Consider the following 15,675-nt stretch of genomic DNA (forward strand, 5'->3'; position numbering starts at 1 on the left):
TGGAAGTAGTATACAAAGGTTTTAATTAATTAACACATAGCATAAAATAAAATACAAAATAGCAACACAGATCATCGCAGTTTATGGAAATTAATTTGCTAGCCAAGAGTTAGCTAGCATAAACTTTTTTTTTTTTTATGCAAATAAATTAATACAAAACTATTCTGACTAAATATTTACCCGTCAAAGTAAAATAAAGTTGATGAATCTTACAGGAAAAGCACTTTATATCAAACTACTACAAACACAGGACTCCTTTACATCAGGAAGTGCTGGAGCGCAGCTTTAAGTCTCGCGGGTCAGTGTCAGTGTGAACAGTGTGAACACTCACCTACAGAACCTGTGAATGTTAGTTTTAGCTTTGTAGAACGTTCTCTAAAGGTTACTTTCGGTCATTTTAAGGTTATTTTGGAATGTTTTATGACAGTTGTGCAACTATTTTTGGTTACTTTTAACGTTCCGTGAACCCTAACCCATGTACAGCCTAACCCTCAGAAATATTTAAAAACGCTCTGTGCAGTTTCCCTGAACATTCCCCTAAGCAAACTGTAACCTTCAGAAAACATTTAATACATTACTTTATGTTGTATGAATATTCCTTTGACTCCCTCTAAAAAGAGGTTTGGAAGATGGCAGCTGAAATTTCACTTAATTTAGTGCCAATGTGTCCTCGGGCAAGGCACTTCCTCCAGGGCAGGGCATTCATAACTGTACAGTCTGTCTATGGTCCGGCTTTCTTGTGAGATGCAGCAAGGGTCCACATTACTTTAAAAACTGTATTCATGTATTTCTTATTATATTACTTATTTGATTGTAGTACTCTCGTTCAAGTGTGATAATAATGCCAGGGTTTAATTGTGTATGTCTCTTCTCGTTACCTTAATATCTGACAGCCATTTTTTAGATTAGACACGAAGCACATGCACTATGAGGGAAATTTGACGCTTAGAGTTTGTATAATGGAGGAACCATATTTCGCAATCTTTCTGGAAGTTTCATGAATGAACCCAAGTCTATATACTCCCGCTAAAGCACAAATGTGCAGACTTCAGTCCCAACCTGGCAACCCTCGCGGTGTGCAGTGGGAGGCGCTACTCCACAGTAGTTTCTGGAAAGAACCTCATGCATGCACCATGGAGAAAGTGAGTAGTCACATAGATGTCCTTTATTTTATTATAACGTGTATGTTTAATCCTGTGACATTAAGTTTTATGTCTTTTAGCGTTACATTACTGTTTTTGTCTAATAATTTCAAAGCGGGCTGCTATTTCTAGTGAGACTTGATTGTCCGGATAAAACAGGAGCTAGCTAAGCCTTTAGCCTGCTGCAATGTGTTCCTGCTGAAGCCTGTGTCTGATGCAGCTTCAGTGGAAATTAATTCTAACGCCACGTGAAACTCAAGGCCATGAACGAGATTATAACTACATATTTGTTCAAATGTTTTGGATAAATTGCTTTCACTACAGCTAACTAGTATGTTAGCACCTACTTTAGCCACTGTAATTTCCTGACTGGGAGTATTTCCTTTCAAGATCTGAACGGGTTTGTTTTAGTCTTAATTGACTATTACGCGTTAACTTTAGCTATTCTATTGTATAATAAATTAAGAAACCGAGCTAACACTGCTATGTCTACATTATCAATGAAGCAAGAAGTTTTCGTTTTGTTTTCCATCATATGTCCACGTTTATATATCAGCGTTTATTTACCGGTTCAGTTGCTAGTTTTTATTGTGCACATTACACGTGAGATTATTGTGATCTTCTTGAGCAGTGTCCGCGGCAGCTGCTGGACTCTCAGCCCGGAGGATCTTTCTAGACGCACACAGACCTGCTGTCATGGTTACAGCTGTAAAGTGTCAAAACTGTCGTGCTTTCCCATTTTGTTTTTAAATTTTGTCATAATATCTTGTCTATCTAGCATAATCATCAAATTAATGCTGCCACACAGATCATATTTCCTGAAGTGCAGATCCTTTCAGTTCTATATTGGATTTTATAACACTGCACTCAGCACTGCACTCATCATGTAGGCTTGATAAATGCTTCACCCACTGCACAGTGGTTGAAGTGAGATGTGTTTCACTTTTTTTTTTTGTCTTTAAAAAAAAAAAAAAAAGTTTTACAAACCTGCTCATAAATAGTTTGAATGATTCTGGTGTTTGTTATATTAACTACTTGTTATTATATATATATATATATATATATTATATAAATAATATATATTTTTTTTACTTCTCTAGGTATCAGCACTGAAAGACCAGGGAAACAAGGCACTGAGTGCAGGGAATGTTGATGAAGCTATACGGTGCTACAGCGAAGCCATAGGTCTTGATCCCTCCAACCATGTTCTCTACAGTAATCGCTCAGCTGCTTATGCCAAGAAAGGAAAATATGAGAACGCTCTCCAGGATGCCTGTCAGACCATCAAGATTAAGCCTGACTGGGGAAAAGTAAGAGTTGTTTTTGAATTGTCCAACTATATAACAGCTGTCACCTCAGAGGACCTTACAAAAAATGTGGTTAAAACCATTTCATGAAAAACACTTCCTGTCAGTCTGAGGTGTTATTTTCAAATAAAGTATCTTTATTTATTTTACATCAGGGCTACTCTCGCAAAGCTGCAGCCCTGGAATTCCTCGGACGACTAGAGGAAGCGAAAGCAACGTATCATGAGGGTATTCGGCATGAGCCAAATAACCAGCAGCTGAAAGACGGTCTGCAGAACATCGAGGTCCGGCTCGCAGGTAATTATTAATCACTAGGCGGAATAAATTATAGAAATAAGATAGATTTGAACCTTACTTAGAATGGTCTTGATCTTTATCAGAACCACTATAAAACCACATATCAGTGTTGTATCGTTCGTACCATTGGCATTGCGTGTTTCTTTTAGTATCAAAATTGCAATCGAAATGTGTCTTCTTTGAAACTATAGGATGTTTTGAAATGATTCTGTATCAATAATGAAGTCTTTTATTTGTCTTTACAGAAAAGACAATGATGAACCCCTTTGCCATACCAAACTTGTATGACAAGTTGGAGAAGGATCCCCGGACACGAGATTTGTTGTCACAACCAAGCTACAGAGAACTGCTTGAACAACTTCGTAATAATCCCTCAGCACTTGGAACGTATGTATTGACACATTAGTATATTACATTTCTCTGCTGTCATGGGTAATTTCATCAAAAAGATGTTCATTTGTTTCAGGAAGCTACAAGATCCTAGAGTAATGACCACACTTTCTGTACTGCTTAACCTGCCTGATATGGAAGAGGAGGAAGAACCTACGCCCCCTCCACCTTCCAAACCCAAGGAGACACAGCCCCCTCCCCCCAAAGAGGAGGACCTTCCAGAAAATAAAAGAAATGTAAGCTAACATTCTTGATAATGGTGATATAACCATATAATTATGATACTTTAAATCAACAATCTTTTTTTTTTTCTTCCAGGCCTTAAAGGAAAAAGAACTGGGGAATGCTGCTTACAAAAATAAGGACTTTCAAACGGCACTGAAACATTATGATGAAGCTATGAAACATGATCCCATTAATATGACGTATCTCTCTAACCAAGCAGGTAGCTGTCTGTAAAAAAAAATAAAAAATTATATATATATATATATATATAAAGAAACTAATCATAATTTCTGTTGCACAATTCCTATTTTATTCCTTTATTTTAGCTGTGTACTTTGAGATGGGAGACTATGAAAAGTGCCGGGAAATGTGCGAGAAGGCCATTGATGTTGGCAGAGAGAACAGGGAGGACTACAGACAAATAGCAAAGTAAGTTTTCTTTTGGATTAGAAAACTCAATGCGATTACACATTGTGTTCTTTATTTATATTTGTTTACCTTTTAAAGGGCATTGGCTAGAATTGGTAACTCGTACTTCAAGCAGGAAAAGTACAAAGAAGCAGTTCAATATTTCAACAAGAGCTTGACAGAGCATCGCACTCCAGATGTCCTTAAGAAGTGTCAACAGGTGTGCTAATCCATTCAAATATTGTTTGACACTATAAGTTTTTTGAGAAAATCTTTTAAAAATGTGATAAATTACCATTTATAATTCATCACTATAGGCAGAGAAAATCCTAAAGGAACAGGAGAAACTAGCTTATATAAATCCTGAAATGGCATTGGAAGAGAAGAATAAGGGCAATGAAGCTTTCCAAAAAGGTGACTTATGGCGCCACTGCTGGTTCTGTTTTTATTATCTATCCATATGTTTAACATGACTTTCTGTCTTCAGGCGATTACCCTGTTGCAATGAAGCATTACAGTGAGGCCATTAAAAGAAATCCCAATGATGCCAAACTGTTCAGTAACAGGGCAGCATGCTACACAAAGCTGGCAGAGTTTCAACTTGCTTTGAAGGTTTATTATATTTAGTGTTTTCTTTATACTTTGAATATTTCCTCAGAATGCATGAATGTATTTTAATTTTTTTTTTTTAACATTATAGGATTGTGAAGAGTGTATCAGGCTTGAGCCAGCATTCAGTAAGTACTCATGTTCTTTTGTAGGCAGATGTAATTTTGTAAGTTGAAGAGGAAATATGTTGATGTATATATTTGTCTACAGTTAAGGGATACACACGAAAAGGAGCAGCTTTAGAGGCAATGAAAGATTTCTCTAAAGCAATGGATGCATACCAAAAAGCACTGGACCTTGACTCTACATCAAAGGTAAATTTGTCAATTCACATTCAATTCAACCTTTTTGTGTCCAAATTCTTTCAATACAATGACAAGTATTTTCACAAAAATATTGAATTAACTTAATTTGTTCTGATTGACAGGAGGCCACAGAAGGCATGCAGCGCTGTATGATTGGTCAGGCTGTGAGAAACGACAGCCCAGAAGAAGTGAAAAAGAGGGCCATGGCTGATCCAGAGGTGCAGCAGATTATGAGTGACCCAGCCATGCGCATGATCCTTGAGCAAATGCAGAAAGATCCACAGGCTCTCAGCGAGTATGTCTCTCTGAATCTACTGCTGACACACACGAAAGAATACATCTGTTAATTATTTGTCTGTTTTTTTCTACAGTCACCTCAAGAACCCATTTATTGCTCAAAAGATTCAAAAACTTATTGATGTTGGATTGATCGCCATTCGCTGAGACCAAGCCCTCGTATGAAGAAAAACCAGTGTGGATCAAAATCACAACCCTCAGTTATTACATTCTCTTGCCTTTAAAACAATGTTTGGTCTTACTTGGACCATATTTTTTATTGGTTCCACTGTTAGTGCATTACATTTAGATCTTGCATGTAATTTTCATATGCTTAAATTGAAAACAGGATTGATTTTTATACATGTGCATTCTGCAATCACAAAAAAAACAGTACACACATTGGTGAAAGGAGAAATCCACCCTCTATTTTTGTTTGTCAGCACAGTAAACATTTTGCATACAATTGTTTGTATGGAAGATTACAAGTTAATGTTTCAATTTGTCTTTTTGTTGTCCTATTCAAGGCCTGACTAAAGATCTTCAACAGTCCAATGTAAGCCTTGTATTTTTTTTATTTTTATCAGCAGATACATCTACATGTAGATACAGAAGATTCCAATTTTGAATGTTATTTTTTGATCACTTAAAATTTCATAACTCATTTATCTTAAGCAAACTCATTTTGGAGTTTATCCTTTAGTTTGCTATATTTGTATTGTTTAACAAATACATTTGGTCATGGTTCACCTGTGTTGATCACCCAGTTTTAACAAAACTAGGGTGATACTCTTATGGGTGGATTTTTCTTTTCAATTTTTTTTCAAGCATTTGTAGAGCAGGAAGAGGGAGCTGTTATGCAAATATATTTTCATAACAGCCAAAGACAAATGTTAGTGTATTTTATAACTTAACCGTATTTTTTTTATTTGAATATTATACAGTGCTTGGTCTATACCTCAAGACATTGGATTGTTAGACTCTAAGCAACAAATGTTTCAAATGTTATGATTACAGCGCTTTGATCCAATTGAAATGTGTAAGAGTTAAGAGCACATGAGAACAGAGATATAGAGCATTGGTCTTTGTATGTTGTGGAATTACAAAATCAAGCCATCATAAGGATATGGGAAATACAAGGAATGATGAGTGTTCTTCTTTGGTCTTGTTGGTACTGAAACACTGTACAAACAAATACGAGTAGGCTAAAGAGGGTCAGGGCATTGTATCCTACATTAAATCTCGAATATAATAAACACAGGTATTGATGGGTTAACTGGACCATGTTAATAAAAATGTTAAAATGAAACATCTGGCCCTGTTTGAACTTTCCTCATCGCCCCGCCCACTTTCTCAGTCATGTGACCAGCGTAGCCCAGGTTGTGTTGAAAGCATCCGGTGTTAGCACTAAGCTATCAGCTGATAAAAATAATAACTCTGGACCGCGATTAGGCTAATGGAAAACTAGTGTAGACGAAGGCGCTGAAGATCCCGAAAGAACATGACCTGTGTATGAGCTGTGTCTGCTCGATGGTATTTAAACAGTCAGTAAAACAAAAGCGTACGCTAGCGTTCAAAGTTTGACTTGCAGAGGCTTTGCTAGCTACTACTTTGCAATCAACTACTACTACTACTACTGCCGCAAACGATGTAACCTGTCCTGTAGCTCCGGGGGAATTGCGAAATAACAGTATCTTTAATTAAACTATGGCCTGCAAATTGACAACACATCAACGCCAATAATAAGTCAAGTCTATTCCGCGTTAATTTACTCTAATGTGTAGAAGCTAACGCTAAACCGAGCAGTGTTGTGTTTATTACAAAGTAGGGACACTGTGAACTTGCGTTGTTATTTAGCCTGGGCATCAACGGACATTGAAAGCATTCCTATTGATAACGGCAAATATTATACCTTTATAAGCATAGTTCAACAACAGGATGCCCCATGACAGAGGATTAACAGCGAGACCTAAACATTTGGACGACACATCTGTCCCACGAGCGCCATGCAGTCTGAAGAGTGTGCACCATCGTATTTAGGGCTTTAAGTGTTCATGTTTAAATGCCATTATATCCTGCATTTTATACCAGGTTAGATTTCCATATTTGGCGTTAGTTGAATTTTTGTAAGTTATGCCTGGAGGCGTATCTGAAAGTAGTGATGACTCTGATTCACAAACAAATGAAAAACCCTCCACCGTCAAGCATCAAATCACTGATGGTAAGTGCACTTTGTAAACAAGCTCTAGAGACATATTTTAATTCAAAGTCTTTTTTTTTTCAGCAAACCTCACAGGCCACACTGAGAAGGTCGGTATGGAGAACTTTGAACTGCTCAAAGTCTTGGGGACTGGAGGTTAGTGGACAGTGTTATTAGAACATATAATTTATGACATGGAAAATTTTACTACTTGTACTAAATACAATAAATAAGTGTTGTCAACAAACATAAAGGTATGTTTATATTTTCAGCTTATGGGAAGGTATTTTTGGTCAGGAAGAACAGTGGCCATGATGTGGGCCAGCTTTATGCTATGAAGGTAAGGGTATGAATGAAAGACTGTCTTATTTTATATTGAAAGGAGTGGTCCCAAGCCATTTGTCTTTTCGATGCCTATTTTTCTAGTGACTATGTTCACTCACCTTTTCAATTAATTTTAATTAACATTCAAACAATGGTTATTAAGCATTTACAATGACAATATGCTCTATAATTAAAATGATTATTATTTTAAAATAATGATTTGACAAATTAAAATTGGATATTTTCTTCACTATTGCAGGTGCTGAAGAAAGCCGCCATTGTTCAAAAGGCCAAAACAACAGAACACACTCGCACTGAGAGGCAGGTCCTGGAGCACATCCGGCAGTCCCCCTTCTTAGTCACGTTACACTATGCCTTTCAGACTCAGAGCAAACTGCACCTTATCCTTGGTGAATATATGTTTCATTGTAAATGAAAATATGCTTTCATTACTGCACGTTAGCAGTTTCTAAATTAATTTCTTTCAAAGATCAGTACAGTACTTCTTAACTTTGCAATTATGACAATAGTGTTTAAAATACCTTGTGTCCGTTTGACTTCAGACTATGTAAGTGGTGGAGAGATGTTTACCCATCTTTACCAGCGTGATCACTTTTCTGAGGAGGCAGTTCGTATTTACATTGGGGAAATAATATTGGCACTTGAGCATCTACACAAGGTGGACCATTCAAGTTTAGTGCCTAAGTTGACAATTAATCAAACATGGTTTTAACGTGGTTTTACTTGTCTGTCATTTTTACAGCTTGGCATTGTATATAGAGACATCAAACTGGAAAATATTCTTTTGGACAGTGAAGGACATATAGTATTGACAGATTTTGGGCTCAGCAAAGAGTTTCTGAATGAAGAGGTTTGTAACCCATTAATAAGAACATTTCAAATGTTATGCCTGATCTAATTGTAACCATTGTTTCATACAGAGGGAAAGGACATATTCATTTTGTGGCACTATAGAATATATGGCTCCAGAAATCATTAGAGGAAAGACTGGTCATGGAAAGGTAGGATAGGGAAAATTTGTATAAAATGTAACTTTAAATAATGCTTATTCTTCCCTTTCCTTCTGCAGTCAGTAGATTGGTGGAGTCTTGGGATCTTAATGTTTGAACTGCTCACTGGAGCATCTCCTTTTACTTTGGAGGGAGAGAGAAACTCCCAAAGCGAGGTTTCAAAGTGAGTGCACATTGTTTTTATGTTTTATTTTTCTTCTGTGGTGTTTTTGTTCCTCACGCTTATATTATTGTCCTAAGACGTATTCTTCGCTGTGACCCTCCGTTTCCTTCTATGATCGGGCTGACTGCTCAGGACCTGTTGAAGAAGTTATTGGTTAAAGACCCTCACAGAAGACTAGGCTCTGGACCAAGAGGGGCTGAAGACATTAAAGCACATTCATTCTTTAAGGTCTTATTACAGTATCAAGCATTCAGCAATAAGAGACAACATTTATATATCTAATATTTTTAAGCAGGGACTCAACTGGACTGACCTAGCACAGAAGAAAGTGCCAAGTCCATTCAAACCAGAGCTGAAGAGTGAGCTGGATGTGGGAAACTTTGCTGAAGAATTTACAGGAATGGACCCAGTTTATTCTCCCGCCAGCACTCCGCCCAGCACAGACCGCCTTTTCCAGGTTAGAATCAGACATGGCACCATAAGTGGTGGGTGGCACAATAGGGTAGCAGTTAGTGCAGTGCCATCCCGAACCTGTGGTCAAAACACCAAATGGCTCTTGAAAATAAAATGCAATATAAATACATGATAAAAGCTTCCGGAGCATCCCTTCAAAGCAACATAAGTGCCATCTTGTTCTTGTCCTATTTTCCAATGGTATAAGTGAATGTAATTTACTATAATGCATGCTGGACCTCCTTTATTAAGTTGCTCTAATACCACTTGCATTGGCACAAGTAGTTGTAGATAAATTGCACATTTACCATAACATGCTTTGTAAAATAAAATGTAGAACTTTGTATTCTCAACATTTCTCTCAGTGTAATGTGTTTGTACTTTTTCCTGCATACCTAGCATCTGTTCTTTCTCCTCAGGGCTACTCATTTGTTGCTCCATCAATCTTGTTCAATAAGAATGCAGTCATGGGAGACTTTGTACAAACTCAGATCGGTGCTGATCGACCAGGCTCTGCCTCTGTACAGCGAAGTGCAATGCTGCGGGTAAAACTGTCACTGATTTTATATTGTATATATCATCATGTGTCATCACTGTGTTTTGAGATAACCATTTAACGTATTCCAGTTATCTTGTATATTTCATGTACCGTATTTTCCGGACTATAAGTCGCTCCGGAGGTTAAGTCGCACCGGTCAAAAAATGCATAATAATGAAGAAAAAACATACAGAAGTAGCATTTTTTGGAGAAATTTATTTTATAAAATCCAAGACCAAGAACAGACATTTTATCTTCAAAGGCAAGTTATAATAACAATAAAATAGTATGGTATGGTCTGATTAACATAAGATATTAACAGTTAACCAGATAACTAAAGCAGAAAAATCACTAAATCCATTGAATTCTTCATCCTCGGTGTTGCTTCTGAATTCCGTAGATGAAGCGCCACTTCCACGTGGCTGTGTTACTGGTACACAATCCTAGAATGCCCTCACGCAGTTATCAGTGTGACAATAATGAAGATGTGAAATTATATATTTTAATAATTTCACATACTGTATAAGTTGTATCTAAGTATAAGTCGCACCCCTGGCCAAACTATGAAAAAAAAGTGCAACTTATAGTCCGGTAAATTTGGTGAATTGTACAAATGATATATGATTTGTCACGTTGCACGTATAGATGAGCTTTAGGCCTTCTTTCTTTACTACATAAATGCTCTCTCTAAATAGTAATTCCTTTATTTTTAAAGCACTTTTCAAAGCTAAGTACAAAGTGCTTTCAAACATAAAATATGTAAAAGCATTAAATACAGAGCATTTTCCAAATAATTGCTTCAGATTTATTGTCTGTGAACAATCTTCTCCTCTTCTTCCAGGAGTCCCCATTTTTTCTGAACTACGAGTTGTGTCTTCTGGGCCCACCCTTGGGTGAGGGTAGTTTCTCTGTGTGCAGAAAGTGCAGACACAAGCAGACTGGCAACGAGTATGCTGTGAAGATCGTCAGTCGCAGGTGAGTCGATGGTGAATCATGATGACTGCACACTATTTTGGTGACTCTATGTTTAGCTGACTAGTGCTCTTGTCCTGTTTTCATTTCTCATGTCTGTATGCATCATTAGAATGGAGGCAAACAGCCAGAGGGAGATAGCTGCTTTGAGGCAGTGTGAATCTCACCCCAACATCGTCAAACTGCATGAGGTTTACACAGACCAGGTATGGCTCATGTGAAAGAATCATTCACAACTATCACATAAATAATAATGTTGATCTGTCAGTGACTACAGTTACATGCATCCTCAAAATCCCATTATTGTCATATTTCTGGCATTATCAGATTATAAAATCACATGTTATCAGCAAAATCTAATGCAAGAACACAAATATCTGATTCTTTCTAATCGTGGTCTCATCATGATTACTCACATTATTAGAGCTTGTGGTTTTGTCTTCATGTAACTGCAGCCACTGGCATTACTGTGTATAGTGTGAAGCAGTAATATTTTGTTTGTTCAGTTACATTACTATGGATTTACATGTTCTCTATTCTCTTAAAGTTTCACACCTATTTAGTGATGGAGCTTCTCAAAGGCGGAGAGCTGCTGGAGAGAATAAAGAGGAAAAAACTCTTTGGTGAAGCTGAGGCCAGTCAGCTGTTACAGAGCCTGGTCTCAGCTGTGAGCTTCATGCATGAAGCAGGTGTTGTGCACAGAGACCTCAAACCAGAGGTAACCTTCCACATGATCTGGACTATACAGTAAATCACATTAAGTTTATGAATGATTTCTGATTGATTGCTCATTAGAAACAGGTAATCTATTTAGATTTATAGAGTACAAGAAGAGTTGAATTCTTACAATACAAACAAAGAGTTAATTCCAGTGCCGTTTCTTAGGAGTTGTTCTTGGCTAGTATACACAAGTGAGTCAACAGTTTACAATTTCCCTTAGTTGTTCTTGTAAGTGCCAAACACTCTGGCAGTTCAAATATTTCATACAAGAAATTTCAAATGAATCAAATGAAAATGTCAAATAAATTGTTGCTTTTGTGTGTGTTGAATTTCATAATAGCGCCTCCAAAATAACACAATACGCAAATGCACAATTTCTTTTAAATGAGCGAAACCTAATATGTTTGTATTTTTTCCCCAGAATATACTGTTTGCTGATGAAGCAGAGGATTCTGTGCTCAAAGTGATAGACTTTGGGTTTGCACGCCTTTGTCCAGCAGGGAGCGCTCCTTTACAAACTCCCTGCTTCACGCTGCAGTATGCTGCGCCAGAACTGTTTGAGAGCGCGGGTTATGACAAAGCCTGTGACCTCTGGAGCCTCGGGGTCATCTTGGTAATTTATATTTAAGTTATTTATATTTATTTGTTAGGGAGAGAACAAAAAACATTGTTGCTGTTTAAATTACAACCAATGCCATGTCGATAACCCATCTATCTCAGAGCTAATTTGCAGACCTGGTCCTCACAGCTAAAAAGACTTGAACCAACAATACAACAAGGACATACAGTGCATGCAACACAGACTATTTACGAAGACTATTTATTTACTCTTGGCCTTGTGTTAAGTAGCAAGTAGCTGTGATTTTATCAATATCTGTCTGTTTTGTGCGTTTTTCCTTAGTACACAATGCTGTCGGGCCAGGTGCCGTTTCAGAGCAGCCAAAGAGGCATGACGTCGTCACATGCAGCTGATATCATGCACAAGATAAAAGAAGGGGACTTCTCGTTGGAGGGAGAGGCCTGGAAAGGGGTCTCAGAAGACGCTAAAGAACTTGTCAAAGGTATCTTAGCTCAGGAGAATTTATCCTATTTAGTAGTACTGCAGAATGTATCATAATCAAATAAAAAATGAAATTAGAGTTGGTGCAATTATCAAATTGCATTATTTATGTAATAGAAACCCCATTGTAAACAATAAAATGTTAGTCTGTTGTCTTTTAGTTTTTAAACCTCTACAAATGCATGAGATTGTTTTATCAGTTTATCAACTCATATTTCAGTCTTCTCGCAATAGTTTTTTTTTTCAAAATCATGCACCCCTGGTATTTAGGAAAGACCAAACTGGGGAGCATGTATAGTAGTTATTAGTTCTTTTCTATTGTTGTGTTTGCATTGCAGGCCTGTTGACAGTGGACCCTGAGAGGCGTCTAAAACTGTCTGATCTGAAGGAGAACAGCTGGCTGCAGGGAGGAGCGTCCATGTCCACCACTCCTCTGTGCACTCCAGATGTGCTAGAGTCCAGTGGACCAACCGTACGAACTTACGTCAATGCCACTTACAAGGTACTGCTACTGGTTTTGTTAAAGCGTAATGATTACTAGGGCCGTATACCTTTTTAGTTGTTTAGTTGATTAATTAATTGATGATATCTTAGTCGACCAAGATTTTTTATAAGACAGCAATTTTGATTTCATTTTTTTTAGATTGTATTAATTTTAGTGGACTAATCAATGCACAGGACATGTCTTTAGTGGTTCAAGTTTCTTTAGTCAGCTACAGTCCTGATTGTTACTGTTTATAGTCTCACCTTTGTTTTCTATTGGTAAATCCCTGCTAGGCTTTTAACCGCGGTAAGAGAGAGGGCTTCTTTCTGAAAAGCGTGGACAATGCCCCTCTCGCTAAGCGCCGCAAGCTGAAGATGACAAGTACAGGTGTGGAGACGCGATGGAGCTCATCCTCTTCATCCTCATCGTCATCAACGTCCTCCTCTGCCTCAGCCTCTGTGTCCAAAACAGCACCAAAGTCCACGGTGACCCCCAAGAAGAGTTAGCCTGGAAACAAACTCAATGGTATTCGTATACTCAGTTTAAGTGTTGGTCTGCCCACTCCAGAAACAGAATAAAAACTAAAGGTGGGTTATGACTGTTTAAGTTTCCTCTTTTTTACATATAATATTGTCCATGAAATTAATATAAAGTTCTCTTATTGCTTTTTTAAAATCAAACCAATCATGCATTATATTTTACATCCAGGAAGTGAGGTTTGGGATTTTATCTTTTAAATTCTATGGCCTTAAAACTGTTCTTAAGTATTATGTGGAGGGGAAAAAGGGAAGAGGAGCCATTCATGTGCAGAAGCCATATAAACAGTTTAATAATGAGTAGGAAGACTATTGTAGAAGCAGTAATTGCACAAAGAATAACCTTTGTTTGCCACATGTGACATACAGTTATGGGCAAATTGAAGGGTAGAGTTTGGCCAATAGCATCAAAAAGCTCTGGCTCTGTGTTTTAGTTAGATATATATTTTAGATTGTATTTTTAGTTAGTGTAAAACAAAGTATGAGATTGTAAAATATTTTGAAGATCATCACATGATCTGTATTAATTAAATGGCGACCAGTTGGAGATATGTTAGTATGTGATAGAGGTGGGAGATCTATTGGAAAAAAGGCACAAAAAAATCACAATTTCTGTTCGGGAAATATATAAAATGTGAAAATTGAGTATATTGTGTATAAATAAAATTATAAAAGAATAAAATTGACATGATAAACAAAAAACAGCTGGTTAAAGACAAGATGAACCTAAAAACCTAATGATATTATTGCACTATTACAGGCTTATTTTGGCACATTCGATCAGATATCAAGAAAAAATTGTGAATGTCACCCACCTCTTTGTATGGTTATTAGAGGACTTCTAACTCTTACATAAACCTGTGCAGTCCTAATGGAGCGATCTTTACAAAGCAGTTGCACCTTTAACACACTACCACACCACTGCCCCAGAGAACATATCAGGCTTCTCTGATTACAAGTTTGAGCCAAAATGGCGGCTGAACAACCACGCAAATGTCTGTGAGCTGTATATGAGCATTAGGGTTTAGCATGCTTTTTGTTGTGATTTTTGTATAAATGACTTCGCCTTTATTTGACACTTTTCCATACCAGACCATAGCCTTTGAACTGGGAATTTTATGTCTATTGATCCATGCAGTTTTGATGGTTTTCTGCTGTACGGACTGCAGTGGTCACATAGATATTTTATTTTTTACACTGTATCACTTTGAGGTGATTTTAAAGACACTTACGACATTATGAGGGTGCACGAGCTAAAGCTGATTTGTACCTGCCAATCATCGATCTAAAGCAAAAAATGTATGTTTTATGGCTCGGAGTCTCTGGATGTAATTATGTTTATCAGATTTTCACATGCTGCACTGGCAGTTTATCAGTTAACACATTTCAGCTTTAACGGTGCTTTCACTGATATTTATTATTCGCTTTGTTGTTTTACAATGCCGTGGTATTGGGTTTAAACCTTTAGACTTGTCTGTACCTTTGCTGTTGTGTCTTCAAAGAATGATTATGAACTTGTTTGTATAAAATTAAGCAATTTTGTGTTTTGTGCTGTTCTTTGTCGGCTGCTTCTGTCTTTTAAAGTTGTTTCTAAGCATCTGCTACAATTTGATCCCAGACTGTTTTGTTTTACTAGTGTTGATATTTTGTTGTAGGTAATATGTTTTTGTTTTTGTACTTTTTCTTTTGAGCATTGCTATCTTCCTGAGATGCACTGTCACTGATGTTGTAACTGGGATTTATGTTTTTGCACCGATATTTTTTGTGGGGATGGTGCAAAATAAATTGTACTTTTCAGTAGACCAGTGCTGTCTGTCATTGTGTTGTCTTCAAATGTGTATATTTAGACTCATTCTAAGCTGAAATCTAGTTCAGTGATTGTTACATGTAATGAGGTTATATTATCATTGGGTGGCTTATGTGCACTTCCTTTGTTTGGTTACTATAGGGGCAGAGATGATGTTTCGTGTCATATATAGAGTAGTTTTGTGTTTTTCAAGACATTTTTAGTAATAATACAAGATGGCAAGATTTACTTTTAATGCCATATTGTGTAACATGTCAGGCAAAGCAGTAACAGCCCTAATAATACAAGGCTTCATCACATGTGAGTCTAAATTACCCCTCTCACCGATGGAAGAATAAAGAGGGACGTGCTACTTCGGTTAAGTTGAAAATTGGAATAACAGACATCTTGGCTAAACTGACACCTGTATTGTTTCAGATTTACAAAAC

General features: G+C 37.1%; 2 protein-coding genes across 2 annotated transcripts; both read left to right on the top strand.

The window, feature by feature from the left end:
* The first annotated feature begins 1,027 nt into the window (after positions 1-1,027).
* Positions 1,028-5,510, top strand: stip1 (stress-induced phosphoprotein 1). Its single transcript, XM_033978268.2, has 14 exons — positions 1,028-1,142; positions 2,243-2,452; positions 2,605-2,746; positions 2,992-3,133; positions 3,213-3,372; positions 3,455-3,581; positions 3,688-3,790; positions 3,869-3,989; positions 4,087-4,183; positions 4,257-4,381; positions 4,470-4,506; positions 4,589-4,692; positions 4,806-4,978; positions 5,055-5,510. The coding sequence occupies exons 1-14, from the start codon at positions 1,038-1,040 to the stop codon at positions 5,125-5,127; spliced, it is 1,719 nt and encodes a 572-aa protein (XP_033834159.2). The 5' UTR covers positions 1,028-1,037; the 3' UTR covers positions 5,128-5,510.
* Positions 5,511-6,316: 806 nt separating this feature from the next.
* rps6ka4 (ribosomal protein S6 kinase, polypeptide 4) lies at positions 6,317-15,242 on the top strand. The gene is made up of 18 exons (XM_033978221.2): positions 6,317-7,180; positions 7,244-7,315; positions 7,432-7,499; positions 7,743-7,893; positions 8,047-8,162; positions 8,247-8,354; positions 8,425-8,505; positions 8,574-8,677; positions 8,755-8,905; positions 8,973-9,134; positions 9,550-9,675; positions 10,510-10,643; positions 10,753-10,846; positions 11,188-11,358; positions 11,782-11,973; positions 12,262-12,421; positions 12,759-12,922; positions 13,198-15,242. The coding sequence occupies exons 1-18, from the start codon at positions 7,093-7,095 to the stop codon at positions 13,408-13,410; spliced, it is 2,355 nt and encodes a 784-aa protein (XP_033834112.1). The 5' UTR covers positions 6,317-7,092; the 3' UTR covers positions 13,411-15,242.
* The last annotated feature ends 433 nt before the right edge of the window (positions 15,243-15,675 follow it).

Source organism: Periophthalmus magnuspinnatus, chromosome 14 (assembly GCF_009829125.3).
Source record: "Periophthalmus magnuspinnatus isolate fPerMag1 chromosome 14, fPerMag1.2.pri, whole genome shotgun sequence".
NCBI lineage: Eukaryota > Metazoa > Chordata > Actinopteri > Gobiiformes > Gobiidae > Periophthalmus > Periophthalmus magnuspinnatus.